General features: G+C 37.7%; 1 protein-coding gene across 1 annotated transcript in view; it reads left to right on the plus strand.

Moving 5' to 3' along the window:
• Positions 1-12,906: 12,906 nt before the first annotated feature.
• The window catches only part of LOC126047275 (mucin-5B-like), a 31,870-nt gene continuing 26,169 nt past the window's right edge, over positions 12,907-18,607 (plus strand). The window contains exons 1-7 of the mRNA XM_049820696.1: positions 12,907-13,084; positions 14,817-14,885; positions 15,787-15,840; positions 16,252-16,513; positions 16,923-17,037; positions 17,499-17,589; positions 18,437-18,546. Coding sequence (XP_049676653.1) covers positions 12,907-13,084; positions 14,817-14,885; positions 15,787-15,840; positions 16,252-16,513; positions 16,923-17,037; positions 17,499-17,589; positions 18,437-18,546 — 879 coding nt within the window. The remainder of the gene's footprint in view (positions 13,085-14,816; positions 14,886-15,786; positions 15,841-16,251; positions 16,514-16,922; positions 17,038-17,498; positions 17,590-18,436; positions 18,547-18,607) is intronic.

Genomic DNA, 18,607 nt, shown 5'->3' on the forward strand with positions numbered 1-18,607 from the left:
TACAGGATGTTGTTTCTGTTAGGAGCAAAGTAGCACTTTGGAAAAAACCACTGGATTGTCCAGGGTGTATATACACAATGCTCTGTGGTTGAGACCACCTTTGCCTTCATGATTAAGGTGTGTTAATCCAACAATAAGTTTTATTACATACAAGAGCCCCAAAAGGTTCCCTTGCAGTTGACATGATTATGTTCAAACTGAATACAATGGAAAAACTCCTTATCAACTTGAAAGGGAGCAGAAAAGAAGTCAATTTATCTCTCAAATGTATAAAATGTGCCTAAAAAGTCCTTGAGTTGGCCAAGTTTGTGGCTTGAAACTTTAAACATTACTTTGAAATTATCTTTGGAAATGTCATGGAACAACTGTACCAAACTAAGGGCTGCTGTGATACTGACCTGTGACTCAAAGGATAGACATAAGGCCTTGCATATACCTCCGTGTGTGGAAGGACATGGCAGAGCAGATGTTTGGCTTCATCTGAGCAATACTCAATACAGTCAAAGCGGGAGGTGAAACACTGCTTCCACGAGTAGAACAAGAGAGGACTAGTTCCTTTGCTCAGATTAGGACAACCTGAAAGCTACTTTAATTTGCTCCTAGTGCCAAGATATAACAAAGTCATTGCAGGTGGAAAAGCCCATTCCTACCCTTTGCACACCAAACTCTGGGAAAAAAGGTTAGCATTTTAAATTAGCAATTTTCAGTAATTAGGGTTTTTTACTCCAGTAGCAACCAGTATCAAGTTCTTATCATACTAGTATGTAAATGTAGAGACATTTATAATAAAATTCTTTTAGCCATGCAAAAGATAGAAGGGAAATCACCCACATAGAGAAATTTTGCACATTGGCATTCTGCAAGGAAATCATAAAGTTGAAAATAAATTCAAGGACTCCTGACTCTCAGCAGACTGCCATAGCCACTTTTGTAAGAGACCATAGGCCCACCAGATTCCTGTTAATGATCACACTGCTACTTTGATTCTGAATTACAGCCAATTTATTTTGATATCTTTTCTAATAATGTTTCTTGCAATATACATTAAGATTCTTACTGTGAATTGTGTCCTATCCACGTTTATACTCAGACATACACAGAAATACCCTGCTTTTGTTTCCTAAGTACTTTGAATGAGTTGCAAGTGGTTTGAAACAGTTCAGCTGCTTTACCTACTCTATCAACAGATGGGTTAGGAGAGATTGTCAGGTTGTTTAACACACTTCATCTTAGTCCTCAGCACTGGGTATATTATGCTCTACATTGACCATGAGCTATGCTATCTCAGGGTAGTATGGGTATAGGATACCCTAAGAAACATGTAATGAAATGATCTGTATCCTCCTTTTTTTCATTATGATGGGAAATTTCAAGCACTTCTATATGCAATGCTGTTTAATAAGCTACTTTAATATTTACTCATGACTTAGATGCTATCTAAAGAAGTTAGAGTTAACAGGTTTGAGCAGTTACTTGAGCTACAATAAGCTGCACACAGGAATTGTTATTATCAGAGCCAGAAGACACATCTTTATGGAACACAACTGTATTTCTGCTTCTCCAGTCCCTTTCCTGATATTTCTGCTTCTTTTATACCCATATTATGCCCCTCTTCACTTCCCTTTTTCAGAATGGCAAGACATGCTTCTGCAGCGAGAAACAGTGATTGACAGGCTGCTTCAGGAGTACGTAGCAAACGTATGTCCAAGGATCTTATTTCCATGAAGGGCCAGAAAGCATGAGGTGCTCTTCTGTGGAGGTGTTTACGAAGCAATAGGCAGGGTGAATACTGGAGTACAAGTAGAGGTGTTGCAAGCAGCACATGTTGAGTTTAAAAGGAAGTTGGAAGGCCATTTGGTAGGACATTTCGGTGAGTACAAACAGCTTGGAGTTGCAGAGGAGGCTGTTTGCTGTCTGTGGGTAACAGTGAGATTGAAGAGTTAGGCAAAGGGATGAGGGCTGCTGTAGAATATGCAGCTGAGGTGCATGGAAATCCATCAGCAAAGAAAAAGGAGTGGTGAAGAAAGCAAGCAGTGTGTAGCCCTTCACACCATTGTCTGCTGTTTACTGAAAGAGAACAGACAAGCTCAGCAATGAGATGGCAGCAAGATTTTTGTTCCCAGGGACTGGTTTTCATATTGAAGTCTATCCTTCCTACATAGGATCCAAAGAGTTCATACCTTAACTCACAAATTTAAAGAGATCATATGTGTAGTGACATGAGTTTCACAAAGAGCCTGTGATGGGCAGGTATTTGGATGATGACCTTCAGGATCTCAGAGCACCTCTTCAGCATTGTATAGCCTCCTGTCTTAACTAAGCCACTTTAATACCACACTATCTGCATTTAATCTGATCCTCAAGCTTCTTATCTGTAAGCACGGTACCTGAGTACCTTTGGCTATAACATACAAGAATGTAAATGAGATAAGAATCTTGCTCATTATGTTCAGAAAGCTGCAAGAGTAGTTTTTACTGTTCTTTGCAATGTTTCTACAGATCAGTCAGCACAATTATTGAATGTGGTCCTAAAATACAGTTGAGTTTGGATGAAATAAAATTGCTAAAGTTGTGGAGACTCCCTTCTTCTTTACAGACATATGCCACAGAAATGAGAAGAAGTGAAGCCTGCTTTTTATTTCAAATTCTCTTTGGGAATTTGAAACTAGAAGTGAAGAAACAAACCCCCTTACAGCTATCAGGATCATCTCCTTCAGCAGCTGCTATATATTAATTATGGTAAACCAGCAGAGCAGCATGCATATACGTGCATACATCAAAAGGTTACAATGTGCAAATAATAAATAGAATGGGTGACTTGCAGCCTCTCCCAGAGCAAAGCCTGACTGCATGAGATCCATCAACATTCTTCTTTGGTTGTTAAATAACGTATGCAGAATGGCAATTAATTTAAACCAAGTGCAAGTTGCTTTGCATGTTCTTTGTTTGTAGGGAACGATACTTAAAATTAAAACTCACCTCAGCAGTAAAAGAATAACAGTAAGTAATACTGCTCTATTACTTTGAAACCTTCTGCTGCAACTAGAAGCAGTCAAACAGTGCAGTCAGAGAAACATCAAGATTCTTACCGTTAATTGTGTCCACATTCATACTCAGACATAAGCAGAAATACCCAGCTTTTGTCTCCTAAGCACTTTGAATGAGTTGCAAGTGGTTTTAAACTCAGTTCAACTGCTTTACCTACTCCAGCAGTGGCAGGCAGCACTTTGATGTCCCATAATTCTTGGTTGGTCTTAAATGATGATGTTGCAGTCTGTGGAAAGCAGGAGTTTGCTTACCCCTATTCCTGCCTAGCTTCTTTGATTAGACTGGGCAAGGGAAATAACACCAAATCCGCATCCATTCTTTGCCTCTCTTATTCTGTTTGCTGGCTACAGAACATACTCAGCGAGCAGGTGCTGAACTCATCATCAGCCTGGACTGTGTTTTGAATGTCTAGTCCTTACTAGTGTTTTGACAGATAGCATTCAGAGAGCATTGTAACAGGGTAATATAGCCACAGCTACACAGCTCACAGCCCTTCTCCCCCATGAATATGGCAGTCCTTGTGATGTCTTATGTACAGGACAATGCCTAGGGATTCAGAAAATCCTATTTTTAGGAAGGATTTGATGAAAGATGACTATATATAGAAAAAGGAATTAAACTAGAACATTGATTCCGTGTCCCTGAGCAGACAGAAGAGCATTTAACGATCTCATGGTGATTTTTAAACATTAAAGAGGAGTTCTGAAATTGAAATAGGAATAAGTAAGGAAAAGAAAGATTGAAACAGAATTAGTAGGAAAGGGAAAAGGCTTACAGGTGCTACTGCAGCATCTAAATGTGCTACAAGAAGAAAAGGAGGGCTTGTGTGAAGTCCTAGAAGCTCCCTCCAAAAAATTTCATGCAGCAAATTTTAGCTATAAAAGATGTGTTTTCAGTTCATGTACCCAAGAATTTTGAGAAGCAATAGACCATAAACCACAAAAATTAATTGATTCCTGTAGCTGTCAAAACTTTAGAAAATAATTAAACTCATGGTGGATAATCTTGCACAAAATGGTGATGAAATTTTGGAGCCGGGTCATTCACTGAGCTGGTTCACTGTGGGGGTCATAAGAGTGCCAGGTCTGGAGCAAGGGAGGGAGTGGTCATGTGTAGCCACTGCAGGGCAAAAGGAGATAGCAGCAGCTCTGCTTTAGGTGGGTTTAAACTTCTTAGGAACCACATCTTAACTAATGGGGTAGAATGGAGTGTCACAGATGTCACAGAGGCAAGCAGTGGGAGGAACTGCTGTGGTCATCTGCAATGATCATTATCATCAGCCATCACAAAACAGATGGACTCTGCTGCACACTTGGTAGCCCACAACAAAACTATACTGAGCTTTTATTTGCAAATTGGGCTATTCCAGGAGTCAGTTTGTGTAAGACTTTTCTCAACTTGTAGCTTTGTCTCATACTCTCTATTGATGATAGAGAGGGAAAGAGGGAGCAGAAGACCCATGAACTGAAAACTGAATTGTTGCATTGTTGTTCGTCTGCTCACAACAGAGCCAGGTAACTTCCATTAATCTGAAGAATAGTGCTGACAATGAGAATAAGGGATGATAAAAGCTTGACTCCTTAGGCAGAAGTTCAGCTGAGCCTCTAAACTCAGTCAGCACTGCAGATCCTGGTCCCCACATACGGTCTTCAGACTGAACTTAAAGTTGCCTACCAATATGGGCATAAATTTAGTCTGTCAAGCATTGAGGATATGCGCAGCACTAATAAGCATACTCAAATCTAAACAGTTTTTCATAGAAGAGATGCAGAAATGACTCACCAAGTATCACTGAGAATGTCTCTTAATACAGGGAAAAATACACCAAAATGTGTTCAACAGTAGATTCTGAAGTAGCCAAAGAAATGCAAATAGAAACTTGAGGGTGCTTTGGAAAAAAAAAGAATTAATACAATGAGGGACTACATGCAATTACTGGGGCAGGAGAAATAATTATGCCAAGCTTGTGGAGAAGAAAAACAAAGGAAAAAATGAACTATATCTAAGTCTCCCACCAAGGATTCAAAAGGCCAGATTTGGCTCATGTATGTTATTAGTATCGCACAGAATAAGCAATTTATGAAATGAAGAAAAGATGCATAGGCAAAGCAGGAGCACAATAACATATAGGACAGTGAATGCCAAACAGATAACAAAGCATCACTGGTGATATTAGTCCAGAAAGGCATACTCAGCACTATGCAGAAGAGGAAAACAAAACTGAAATACAGCCAGAAAAAAAACAAATGAGAGCTATAAACACCATCTTAAAACTGTGAGAACCAAACAAATACTGAAGTTGAAAAATCTACCAGCTGAGATTTCAGATAGCAGGTACAATGGAAAAGTTATGCTTTCAGCTGAATTAAGTGCACAATGAACCTAAGGACATTAAACCTGGTAAAAATAATTCACCACATACATATATACATTTTCCCAACTTTAAAAAAAAAAAAGCACCCAACAGTCAAAAATACTGAGATAAGACAAGGCATGGCAGCTTTCTGGCAGCAAAGCTATTAAATTTTTTCCAGATATTTTTACAGGATGGCAATTAAACAAAAAAATTATTCAGCCAGTACAGCTGAGTACTCACATAGTTAAAGCCCAGGAGCAAGAATTACAATAAGAAAGGTGTTGAGCTCTCCTGGGTTACACGCTGACCACGTAGAAGTCAAGCAAGCTGTGTGCTTAAGAAGAGCTATAACATTTGAAAACCACAACATGAATGACCACATGTCATTAATTCAATTTGAAATGCAGAGAAGCCTTTGTTGTCAAGGTATTAGACATGAGTTTCGTTTATTTTTCTTGCATCTTTCATTCCCCTTAGTTACGGTGAGCAGAGCAAGAGCTCTGCTGTTCCTTGCCTGCCAGCTGTTCAAGATACCAGTTACAGGCTCCTTTTCCAGATCCTTTAAAACAGAATCAAGAAAAAGGAAGACAGCGCAACTGTGCACTTAAGGTGTCACTCTGTAATTAAGGAACTATGACTAATGTCACTGAAAAATAAGGCAATTTACTTCATTTCTTCTAACCTTCACTACTTCTAGCTCTCACTTGTTTTCCATTTAAATGATCTAATCTCTACAGACAGAGTTTTCTTCCACACTCCCTAGTACCTTGCATAACCAGTGCTAAAGTTACTGTAGCAAACTAGAAAGCACTAAAAACCATATACAGCAAAAAGCTCATCTGCCATTCACTGTAAGAGTTTAACACTATCTCTACATGCCTTTCACTGTAAGGTGAAAGCTGTGCACAGCTTTGTTTTCCATGGAGAAACGTCTCTGAGACTTCTCAAGTGGTGTGACACATTATACTAAAGAGAAAACAGACTGCATCACCTATCCAAGAACCAGGGAAAGGAGCCTATGGACAAAGTGTGTCCATCAGTTTCTTCCACAGTGGCAGTGCATGTATTTATTAGGGGGAAATTAACAGGCCATTGAAAAAACGGTGGAGAGTGAGCATGAATCCCTGGGTAGGGCTGGAAAGCAAAACCCTGGTGAGTCACCTGTAGACTGATGGAAGGAAAGAACGGTTGAGGCTATCAGAGAAAGGTGAGAAAACCATGAGCAGAGCAAGCCAAGGACAGCAACTAAACCTTTACAGACCCAGGTTGAAAGGGTGTGCTGGATTCTCTGCTTAGATTAATGCTAACTTGGCTTACACTAATTGCAGACTGTCATTATCTTACATTACTATTCACACCACAATAAATATTCTCTTCTCTAACCAATCCAACTATTCATCCATTTTCCCAGTTCACATGGCAGGCAAGGACTTTACAGCTCTGAAGCACAATGCGGCTTTACCCAGGTCCCAGCTACACCTCTGGTTTATCACACTTGTAAGGAGGTAGAAGTTCACAACACCAGTGGAGTTGTAATTTGAACACAGAAGGTTTCATTAATAGCCTTAATACTACCAATTCCTAACTTCTGGATGCTTGCCTTTGCCACCCTGATATTATATGATCTACTTTCAGGTTGTAATTATAGTATTTACAGTATATATGATATCCACATTTTATCTGGCATTTGAAATTTTGCATTAAATGGGTATAATCAACACCTCAAATTTTGTCCCTATTTCTATGCAAGGAACTAGGAATAAAAGAGAATTGGAAAGATAATATATATTGTCAGAATTATGGGTCAAATAACATATATTGGATTTACTGTTTACAAGAGGTACTTTTAGTGACTGATCCACTGGTATAGATTTTTGATACAAGATCAAAATAAGAGTCAGAAGTATATGTGTAAGCTGGATCCTTGGCTGTTGTAATTAATTTCCAATAACCTCCTATAACATGAGCTGGTCTATATCAACTTTACAAATCTATTCTAAATTAATTTATATGTTATTTGACACTGGGTTTTCAAGGTAACCTTCTGGGTTTCACACAGCATTAAAACTGAGAAAAACAGACAAAAATGCGGGAAAGAAACAGAAATCCTTTCAACACCTCCCTGAACATTCCCTCCTGCAAACAAAAGTGCTTTGTTTTAGTACCAGGCAATACCAAAACTGTGGTCCCTTAGTGGATTCCTGGTGTACATTAACAATAAAGACAGTTACTTCAGTTTCTGTTATTAAAATACTTGAAAATTGCTTTGAGGTTTCTCACCCGTCATACAACTGAAGAGGACACCTTGCTCCTCCCGATCTACGTAGGTAGGCTTTTTTCACTGTACCATCTGGGAAACTCAAAAGTCCTCCAACTACTTTTTTTTTTAATCTACAAGAACCACTTGGAGCAACTACCCACATGGCTAATAAACATGTTTACTTAAACCCTTCTGGTTTTTATGATACTCTCATCTACAGATATGATTCCCCCAGCAATCAGTAAAAGCTCATAGCCTGATAACTTTCAACATTTCATAAGCCACCTAACAGAATGACCTGAATTTCTTCTGTACCTGTTTTGTTATTACCAATTTCACCCACTCCCTGTGGTAGAGAGGGAGGAAGAGAAGGAGGCGGCTGTGTGGCTGGATAAGCTGAACATCATTTGAATATCACTGCTCCCTGGAGATCAAAAATTTCAGTCTGAGCAGAAGCAATCATAACAACTCCAGAATATGTAAAGATTTGAGAAATATTTCTGAGCAACACCTTTTGAAGAACACCTTCAAATACAACTGGGACAACCTTCACAACAGCTATGTAATACTGTGCACTGGTAAATGCTTAGTGAAGCAGCATATTCAAGTTTGACATGCATTGTTCTAGTCATAAGAGTTATAATGAGTGAAAACTAAAAACTGTCTTAGAAAAAGAAAGAAATGTTTGATATCAGCACTCTGCTTAGCAACAACTCCAGTAAAAAAGACAAGGCAAAGGAAAAAAACAGCCTTAACCCCATTGACACACGTAGTCATCCTAGCTGCAGACACCCTCCTCACCTTCACCATATGATTATCAGAAGCACTAATTGCCTCCTCAGAAAACTCCTCCCTTTATCAGTAGTCCCTTGCTCTAGTACACCCAATGGGAAACAAGAAACTTTTTCCAACTGTTTTAAAGTAACAGAAGAGGATCCTGTTGTTCTGTTATTCTCCTCATGCAGAGGTGGATGTAACTGAGAAGGGAGGTAAGCTCTGCTATTTCTGACCATCACATGTAGCCTACTGCTAAAGGTATATGCACATTAGTTGCTGAAAGCCTAGTCTCTTGGGTGGCTTGCTTAATTGCTTAAGTGAGACTAGTGTATATTTATTTAATATAGCTAACTGGTCACGTAAACAAGATATCATTTGTCTTCTCTATGTACAGATGGATTTATATTCATTATGAGTACTGGCATAGAATAAAACAACATTCTATGGGCAGGAAATCAAGTTTTTTCTTTTCTCCTGGTCTGCTGAAGCATGAAGACATAGATCTAGGGTGTGTAAACAGCTTACTACTGATTATGAAGATGTAACTTCATTAAACATCCTGGATATTTTGACAGGGAACATGTTTCATGCTATAGCAGGCCAACATGTTGACTTAAGTACCCCAACCTTGCCATAGCAAGTTACCACTGCTTTCAGTCCAAAAATCAAATCCACATCATAAAGGAACTTTTTTTGTTTATTTTATAATAATAGAGTGCGTATCTAATATATTTAGTGCTAAACAAAAGTGGAAATAAGGGCTGAACTGAAATAAATTGAAAAAAAAAAAATAGCACCATTCAGTTCAGTAACACCTGAATGGAATATTGTATTATAATTTCCTATTCTTTTACTGAAATATTTTAAAATTTGTAATTGTGGATTAGGCTTTTCATAAGAACACAAGGGAATTAGGCATCCAGCTGTGATCACATTTTACAATTAGGACACCTTCTCAACTTTGTCTTCTTACCCTGCTTCAGCAAAAAGGACAAATATCAGTAGAGACTGCTGAACTGAATCTTGCCAGGCATGCCAAAGATAATACTGTCCCATTTTACAAAAAGAAAGTCCTTTCTACATATCTACACATCCTACCTAGTATACATCTTTTTTTTTTTTTTCTCTCTTTCTCCTGTGGCTCCCCCACCTGAAATATATCTCCCAGATGCCTCTTGGTAAATCCCCCACTGAGCAGCAGCTCTCATTCCCTTTCTTATGATGAAGATTTTTGGATTCATCAGCCACCTTCATTCTCGTAAACTGGCAGGAGGTTGAAGATGAACTGAGGGCAAACATTATGTGTATACCAAGTGCTGGACTGTACATCTTTTTTACCAGACCTAGCAGATTTAAAAGAATGGCTTCATTAACTTTGAACGTTTTTGTCCACCTTTTACCATATTAAAGTAAGGTCTATTGACCTTAGAAAGAGACAGAAATCTGCTCAGAGCAACTCATCCTAGTGCTCTCCGATGCCAAGCTAAAAAAGGATAAAGTGACATCAAGTAGCAATACTGTCTGTTTACTGAAGTATACATTCATTCCTGCTTTTGAAATGATAATCCAGTAGAACTGCAAAAAGCCAATATTCAGAAAAAAATATGTTAAACATTTACTGGCAAGCCTTATAGGCCTGATTCATTGCCTGTTTCTCTAATTTGTAGTCCTTATAAGTCCATGGATGTGAATAGAATTACACAGGAATGATACTGAAACAATGTGATCGCAATCGCAGGCCATAATCAATGTAACATTTTTTTTTTTCTCCTGCAAAGCTGGTGTAAGGATGAAATTACTCCTGATACTTGCCACGAGAAGTCAAAATCAGATTATGCAGAGAATTCAGAAGTAGGTTTCAAGGTTTAAGCCCATCTCAAATAAATGTAGGATACAGTTTAGGTGAAGCTAGCTTAATGTTCCTCAGATAGGTGTCTAATGCTTGCCAGTGCCACACAGAAGGGTTTCCACGGCATACACTCAGTGTGACTGTGTGATAGTACAGGACCCTTCAAGGTTATTAGTCCATTAATTTTAGAAGATAGCTGCCCCAAGAGGCACGGCGTGACTTCCTAATGCTGGGTCTCCACATAGGAAATACTCCACACCTCCTCAGACTTCAGAAATAAGCAGGATCTTTTTGCCAAGGAGCTGCCTAGCATCAGTATTGAAAAATCTAGAATAGTTACTTGCATGTCACCTGAACAACTGTAAAGCAACACCAAATCAAATTTGTTCCAGGACCTGTTATTGGTGGAGGAGTTGTGTTTGATTTGCAGTCATGTTATGTTTCTTTATTAGATTGAACCTTAACAAAATATACATATGTATATGCATATACTCCTCCCAAAATGCAAATACCATTGGCCAGCTTCTGAGGAAGGAAGACCATCCTCTGTTTACCTGTTCATTTGCTAAAATCCCCCAAACCTCACCTTACTAGACTTTCTGAATCAATCTGGGACTGAAGCCAAAGTCACCTACTATATAAGACTGACAGAGCACAGGTGAACTACTCCTTCTGACCAACTTCAGACCCGACATCCTTGTGCCAGGCTCCACTGAAGATGGGGTTTGGCAGAGGGATATGGGTACCAGAATGGGCTTTCCTGTTAGCAGTTTGCTGTATCCATCAGATAAGTAAGAAGTTCTCTTTTTTATTGGGAAAAGAAAAACTACTCTGTTTAGATCTAATAATATATTTTAAACAACTATACTAATTTTATTGTTTCACTTAACAGATGGTTGCATTGGAACAAGATTTCTTTTTATCTTTTTTCCCCCAGTTTCATTAAATATTTCATGTCTGTCTATTAACTGGACTGATTTAATTTACTATTGCGTCAAACTGCTACATATAACTGCATTTGGAAGATAGCCTTGAAGATCAAATCAAAAAGAACCATTATTCATGTCTTAAAATGTCAGGTTTTCAGTATCACTTATGCCTTACAAAAGCATTTTATTCCTGTTGCATTTTGTATTAGGACTGATTATGAATGTTATGTTTTTTAAGAAATTTAAAACACGACATTTTCCAGTTGCTAGATTAGACCACTGGTCAATCTTTTCCAGTATCTTGTCACCTACCAGGAGCTAATACCAGATTCCTCAAGATTTCTTGCAACTTCTCTTGCAAAAGAGACTAGAAGGGAATATTCATGTGGCAATGATTTTCAATAACTAATTGTGCATTGCTAATACCCTATGTAAAATATTTATATAAATTACTGATGTTAAACGTGAGCAGGACTGGGAGATTTATCTGACATGCAATCCATCATTTTGTATTGTTTTTTTTTCTCCTGTCAATACTATATCCATCAGGGCTGGTCTTGGCAGTTTTTATCAGGATGAGTTAGCTCTATTAAGTCAATGGGACCACTCAACTTGAAATTACTTGCATGAGTACAAGCTTGCTAAGTTAGTCCCATTCATGTACAGTAATTACTGCCCTGTCAGCCAACATTTTTAAATCTTCAGATTGCCTATGTAAATTTATCTTTCATATCATTTTCAAAACATTGACAAGTGCAAATATAATCTTAGGCTACTTTATAGTTTGTGAAATAAACACTAAAATACTGGCAAGTTGATTTAAGCACAAAATAAAACAGAGTATTAAGCTTACATTTAGAGTTACGCAATGTCAGTCAAAAGCATCTTTAGCCATTCATTGAACAAGAAAGTTATTTGTACTGTGCAATCCTAATCTGATGAGTAGTGGTTAGACAGTGTCCAGCAAACCCCTCTTTATTTGAATCACACTCTGTGGAAAATATTTTCAGAAGTCCTGAGTGACTAAAGAATATTGGCCCACGCACATTCTCTGCCTGACTTTATATTTTGGGTCAAATACTAACTTTTATAAATAGATTGTAATGATGATTGCATATGCGGATTGGCAGCTGGATTTAGACTTAGTAAGGTACATCCAGAAGTATTCTTAATAATTAGGTCAGTTCCCAAATTATCAAATAGTAAATTATCTTGACTATTCTTACAATTGAGAGACACTTATTTTTATAATCATCAACAACATGGCATTGTGCAATTACTAAATAAACCAATTCAGCTAGAATTTCCTTGGGAATGATGTATTTGCTAAGCAAATAAAAGGCCCTGCTGTTTCCTTGAGAAAAATTAACAGACCAAAATACATGTTTATACTCTTTTGCTCTGCTACAAAAGTTCTCATGCTAGAATAAACATTCTATGATTCTATGCCTGCTGAGATTCCTATAGATGTGTTGGGCGAGACCAAATTCTGGCCTATTATTAAGACTTACGGAGGGCATTTTTCTCACCTGATCAGTATCAATTATAATGATATGAATGCATTTCCCTAATTACATTATCTGTGATACTGAAAGACTAAGAGATGGAAAATGGTTAGAAGCTGCCCTGTTACTTCTTTGTGCATCACTAGTGGTCACGCATAAAGTTAAATGAGAAAAGAATTAAAATGTTAGATCTGGAAGAGACTGCAGACGCTGCAGCAACTTCTACATACGGTGAGGCTCCCCAGAACCCTCCCCTCCAAAGCCATCAGTCTCTTGGGGACCTCTTTGGGAGTGGGGGCTTGAATCTCTTCAGGCAGGCATCCTTCAGCTCTGGGATCAAGTACTCAATCTGCTTACATGGTAGGCACAGCCAGAAATTACATTAGAAAAATAATTTTTTTAAAAAAGGTGCTCCTGATCCTGTTATTTTTAAGGCAAAGGTAGTTGTCCAGCTTTCATGGAGGTATCCGGGCTGAGGTTCTTAAGTGAAAGAAATGCTCAACAAGGAAAGTAAGCACCAAAGGGGACTGGGGTTTATGGCTGACTTCAGCATTTCCCTGTTTTCCACCAACATGGTTCCTTGTTCAGTGAGATGGATGTTATGCATCCTGTTCTGAGTCAGTGAACTCTTCCCACCTATTGCATAAGGAAAAAGGGGCCTTAACTTAGGACTAAACTACACAGGCAGTTCCTCTCTGACTGAGAAATTCTCTAGACACCTAGAGTGCTCATTCACATACTCCTCATCAGGATTAAGGTATTAGTCATTCCACCACCTAAATCCTCTGAGGATTTAGACTTGGCAGGTTATAACTACATGTTAGTCAACATGTTCTAAGTGTGGTTATCACATGCTGACAGGATTCAGTCTTTCACAAAATAAAGTTGTAGCCACTTTTCTTTTACAGGAAATGTCTGCCATAGTTATTTATAAAAGACAAGAGCTTAGAGCACCAAGCTAGGAGCTCAGGGTCAGTCTTTTTCTAGGCATGAAATTGTTCAGGTCAATAGTTGTCATTTCTCAAGTCTTTGCCAATACATCCTCTGGTATGGTATTACTGCACCACGCATGGAAAGGAATTTAAAACTTACAGAGTCATGATAGAAGACCTCATCTGGAAAATGGTTCATGTAGTTGATCCATTTAACTGGAGGTACAAAAATAAGCCTTGAAGCAAGGCACAAGAATAGGACAGTTTTGATGTAGCTGGGTTCCCTAATCATGTGGTCACATGAACATGGCCTATTTTTTCCTCCTTTGTCACTGTCCCACTGGTTTTGGCACCATGTCTCAGCTTCAGGTGGGGTAGCAAGAATCCTTGGTCAAATAGACTTTGAGTATGATGTTTAAGGTTTTCTGCAGAGAAGATGTGAGTTTGAACCACCTCAGAGTGAGAAGAGGGGTAGAACAGGAAACCTGGTTTCTCTTGGTTTCTTCTCCTGGGTTACTGCTTAGGCTATGGGCCCTTGTATTATCATGCAGAGGTACCTTCTTGCATCCAGATGTAAAACAAATCTAAATCCCTGATTGAGGCTTTAGATTTGCTCTGGAAGAAAAGGCCCTATGCTTAGGTACTAAAGAAAATAGCATACAAATATCTGCAACCAGCATTGGATCACACCCTTGTTTCTTTTAACCAGTTCTGGTCCTTTTCTTATTATTGCCTAGCTACTACACAGCAATTTTAATAAATTACTCCCTTACACTTTGTGAATTGTTCCTGTGACTGTTTCACCTATTAGTGAGATTTAGCGCAGTAGTGAAATAAGGGCTGTAATACAGTTATTAGAACCCCCTGTAGTGAGCTTTAAGGGAAACAAAGAAAGCAGATATACCTGAAATGTTATTTGGATTTCAAACTCTGTGTATTTGTAATAAAAAGTCTCTTTCTATAATTACATTTTACATCGGGGCGGGGGGGGACGGATGGGGGGGGACACTGTTTCATTTTTTCTGATGTGATAAAGGACTCTCTGCTTTGTCTTACAGAGATGTATCTGGGTCCTTTGATCCTATCTAAATTCTTTGCTTTAAAAGTTCAGATGCAGGACATTGTACTTACTTAATACACTTTTTACAATTTCTTCACAGGAGCCCAGACTGAAATCCAACAGACACCAGGAAGCAAATACACTGAGGTTGTTCAGCAGAAACAAAACAGTACGTTCTTTTATACTGTGTATTTGTATTTATTTGCTACCTCTCTACTAAATAATAAAAATGCCTAAAAAACCTCCCTAGCATATTGCTGGTAGTGTCAAATAAAGATAAATGTGTATTAACAAGCATCTCTCTATATAAGAATAGTAATATATTTATTAGATACCAATTACTAAACAGACAAAGTGTGGTTATATTTGTATAATAATAGGTGACTAAGAAAGTAGATATGTGTTTGTAGAGGTTATATGCCTATGTGCATGAATATATATATATATATAACATCAAAGTAGAATATATGTGCAGGATGTTTGGTTCCTTATGAACAAGGAAATAAGACCACTTTGGCAAACTGTAAAGTCAGGGGCTGATGCTGGGAAATCAAGATGTCAACCCAACTTCATTGATTTTTACCATATAATGATTTACGATCATCCTGTACAATGGATTTGTGGTCATTTGTAAAGGGTTTTCAGCCCCTTAACAGAAAAAATATTAAACAGAGAGCAAAGGGGATAATTAAAATTTTTATTCCCTCTTTAGAAAGAGGAGGTGTAACGAGAAGGCAACTACGCTTTTGCACTCCAATGTGCAGACCTGTGAATTTCTGCCTATTCTAACACAATACAGAGTTTCATAAAAGGGTCAAAATTAAAAGGTAGAAAAATGCAGATCATCACAGTTGAAAGCAATTTCTTATGATTTAACTATCCTCTTTTGAATCTGAGTACGCACTTTTAACCTGATCCATGGCCTGTATAAAACAAAAAGGGCTTAACATTATTTCATTGGATCTGGCATATTAACTTTCTAGTCATTTCTAGGTCAATTTTATGTGCAATTTTTGGTATTATACTAGTTTTTGTTTATTTTCTTACTTTTTTTCTATCTTTTGCTACAGTTTCATCTAAGGTGAACATCATCCAGCCAATGCTGACAAATCCAGTAATAACATGTAAGTAAAGGAAATGAAATATGTTCAATAAGTTTTCAGTTTCAGGGGATGTAGACAGAGGAATCTAATACAAATAGGGAAAGGCATTGGTAAAGGAAGTCATGGATTACTAAGAGGAGAAAGAGGGTGATTAAGAAACATAACATCAAACTTTTATTTTAGCTGAAAAGTGAACAACTAATAAGCTCTAGCTGAACATAGCTATAACCATTTATAGGGGTATATAAGATGAGTAGCAGATATAAGATGAGTGAAGAATGAATGCACAGTTTTATAATGGATAGATGGACAGAAAATAACAAATGGAGGTGGGCAGGCAAAAACTATTCAATGACAAAATGAAGCTTTGGACAAGTTGATTTTCACCATGTTAAGGTTGGGGATTTTTTTAAAGCTACTTTTAATTCACAGCTTCCAATCCTGCTCACAATGGCCGCGTGTGCAGCACATGGGGCAACTTCCACTTCAAGACCTTTGACGGGGACATCTTTTACTTCCCTGGGCTCTGTAATTATGTTTTTGCATCCCATTGCAATGCTCCCTATGAGGATTTCAACATCCAGATTAGGCGCACAGTGGTGGAAAATGCTCCAACAATCAACCGTATCACCATGAAACTTGAAGGTGTTGCTGCTGAACTAACAAAGGATGCTGTCATGATCAACAGCAACAGGTAAGTTTATTTGTAGCTCTTGTTTGGTAACCACAGACTTTTTTTTTCAAACTTTCCAAGTACTTTGCTGTATTTGGGGGAAAAAAATTATGTGTTCTTCAATAAATCTGACAACTTTACCAGCACAAATAATGAATAGGTTGCTATTAATTCCTTTTGCAGTAGATTTATCATTCCCTTAAAGATTACCTCAAAAATAAAATTTGGATGAAAAATCCTGAAAGATTGGATCCAAATTCAGATCCAGATTTGATGAAGTTGGACCATCTTATTTTTTAATCACTTTTCTTTCCACACAACTGCATTATCTTAGAATCCCTACAGAAGCTGGATACCACAAGCCTTTTTTTTTCTCTTTATCAAACATCTGAATTAGAAAATACCTAGCATTCTTTCTGCCTTTTCCCAGAGTTCAACTGCCTTACAGCCAATCTGGAATTATGATAGAGAAAAGCAGCATTTATGTGAAAGTTGCCAGCAAAATGGGTATTGTGTTAATGTGGAATGAAGATGACAGTATCCTGGTAAGAACTGCTTCGGGACCTGTCTACACCTTCAGAGACCAGAGCTAATCTTTGATTAGGCCGGTCCCTATCTGTTTAGGGGCTAACTATTGCCTTCTGATCTCATACTGTTGAGCAATTCTTTCTTAGTAAAGATAGGTTTGCATCCAGGTAGTCCTAAAGAAAATTACATGGATTTACATCTAGTGGATAGCAGGCATCTGCTTAAAATAGGGTAAAAAATCACTTTCATTATATCATTAACATATTGACATTGTTACAGGGCCTACTTACCCCTTCAAATATAATTTTCTAGCAGAATTTCACTCTCTTAGATCTTCATTTTTGCTATGGATTTGATTTTCTTTCTGAAGAATGAATAGAAAAATACTTAGAGGCAGCAGGTGCAGGTGCTTTCAGTGGTCTTGAATATATTTTAGAATGTTTATACTAACTTATCAACTTACTGTCCATCATTTTAGCTAGAATTGAATGAGAAATATGCCAATCAGACCTGTGGACTCTGTGGGGACTTCAATGGCTTTCCAATTTACAATGAGTTCTATTCAAACAGTAAGTTTTTTAAATAATAAAAATTGGCTTCTGGAGTCTCCAATATGCTCCTTTGGTATTCTTTTAACTCTAACATCATCAACATTCCTCTCTCCTATCCTGTTAAATGATATACCCAGAGGATATTATTCAATCTCTATTGAAAAATAAGTAGTACAGAGATCAGATAATATGATTCAATACTTTAAGTATAAATATAGTACTGCTGCTAACAACTGATTGCTGCTAACAACAATATTTCTTGTATGCCATGGTTTTATTTACCTAATCAGCTAACCCCATTAAAATGAGCCAGATTTTCATTAATAACATAAATAAATATAGAAATATATTCAATAAAACAAGAAGTAATTGTATTGTCTAGTCAGTACACTTATTGTTTCAGTTCTGTCTTAAAATTGGTATAACCACATAAGCCTGCTGAATTGCATAATCTTTGTAAGATCTTATCTTCATCATTCTATTCCCAGCTTGAGCTTTCTCCTAAACCTTGTCTTACAGCAGTCTCCAATGTCCAAATCCCTGTTTAGGTTCTCTTCTATCTTCCCTGCATGGGGTCAATATAATCTGAAAACAGTTTGTTATTTTTCTGGTCAAAATTTTAGTTTGCATCTAGATGTAATAGGCTGAGAATTGTTTTCTAATGTTTGCTTTTTCCAGGGTGCTGTACAAGGTAAATTGAGACAGTGGTGTAGTGCTTCCTTTGGAAGGGCTGATGGTCAATTTTAAAGACTTAAGAGAACTAGCTGCCTTGGCCAGTCTTGAGCACAATTCGAGAGGAGAAAAAGATAATAGGCAGTTGCATTGAACAAAAAAATCCAACCCTTATTATTAAACTTTTGTACAGATATTAAGATGACACCCTTGCAGTTTGGGAATATGCAGAAAATGGATGGGCCAACAGAACACTGTGAAGACTCCACTTCTACCCTGCCAGATAATTGCACTGATAATTCTGTAAGGATCTTTTGACTATTCTTTTATTTTTCTTTCAAATTTATCTGTAACCTTCTACAGC

Source organism: Accipiter gentilis, chromosome 17, assembly GCF_929443795.1.
Source record: "Accipiter gentilis chromosome 17, bAccGen1.1, whole genome shotgun sequence".
NCBI classification, from domain to species: domain Eukaryota; kingdom Metazoa; phylum Chordata; class Aves; order Accipitriformes; family Accipitridae; genus Astur; species Astur gentilis.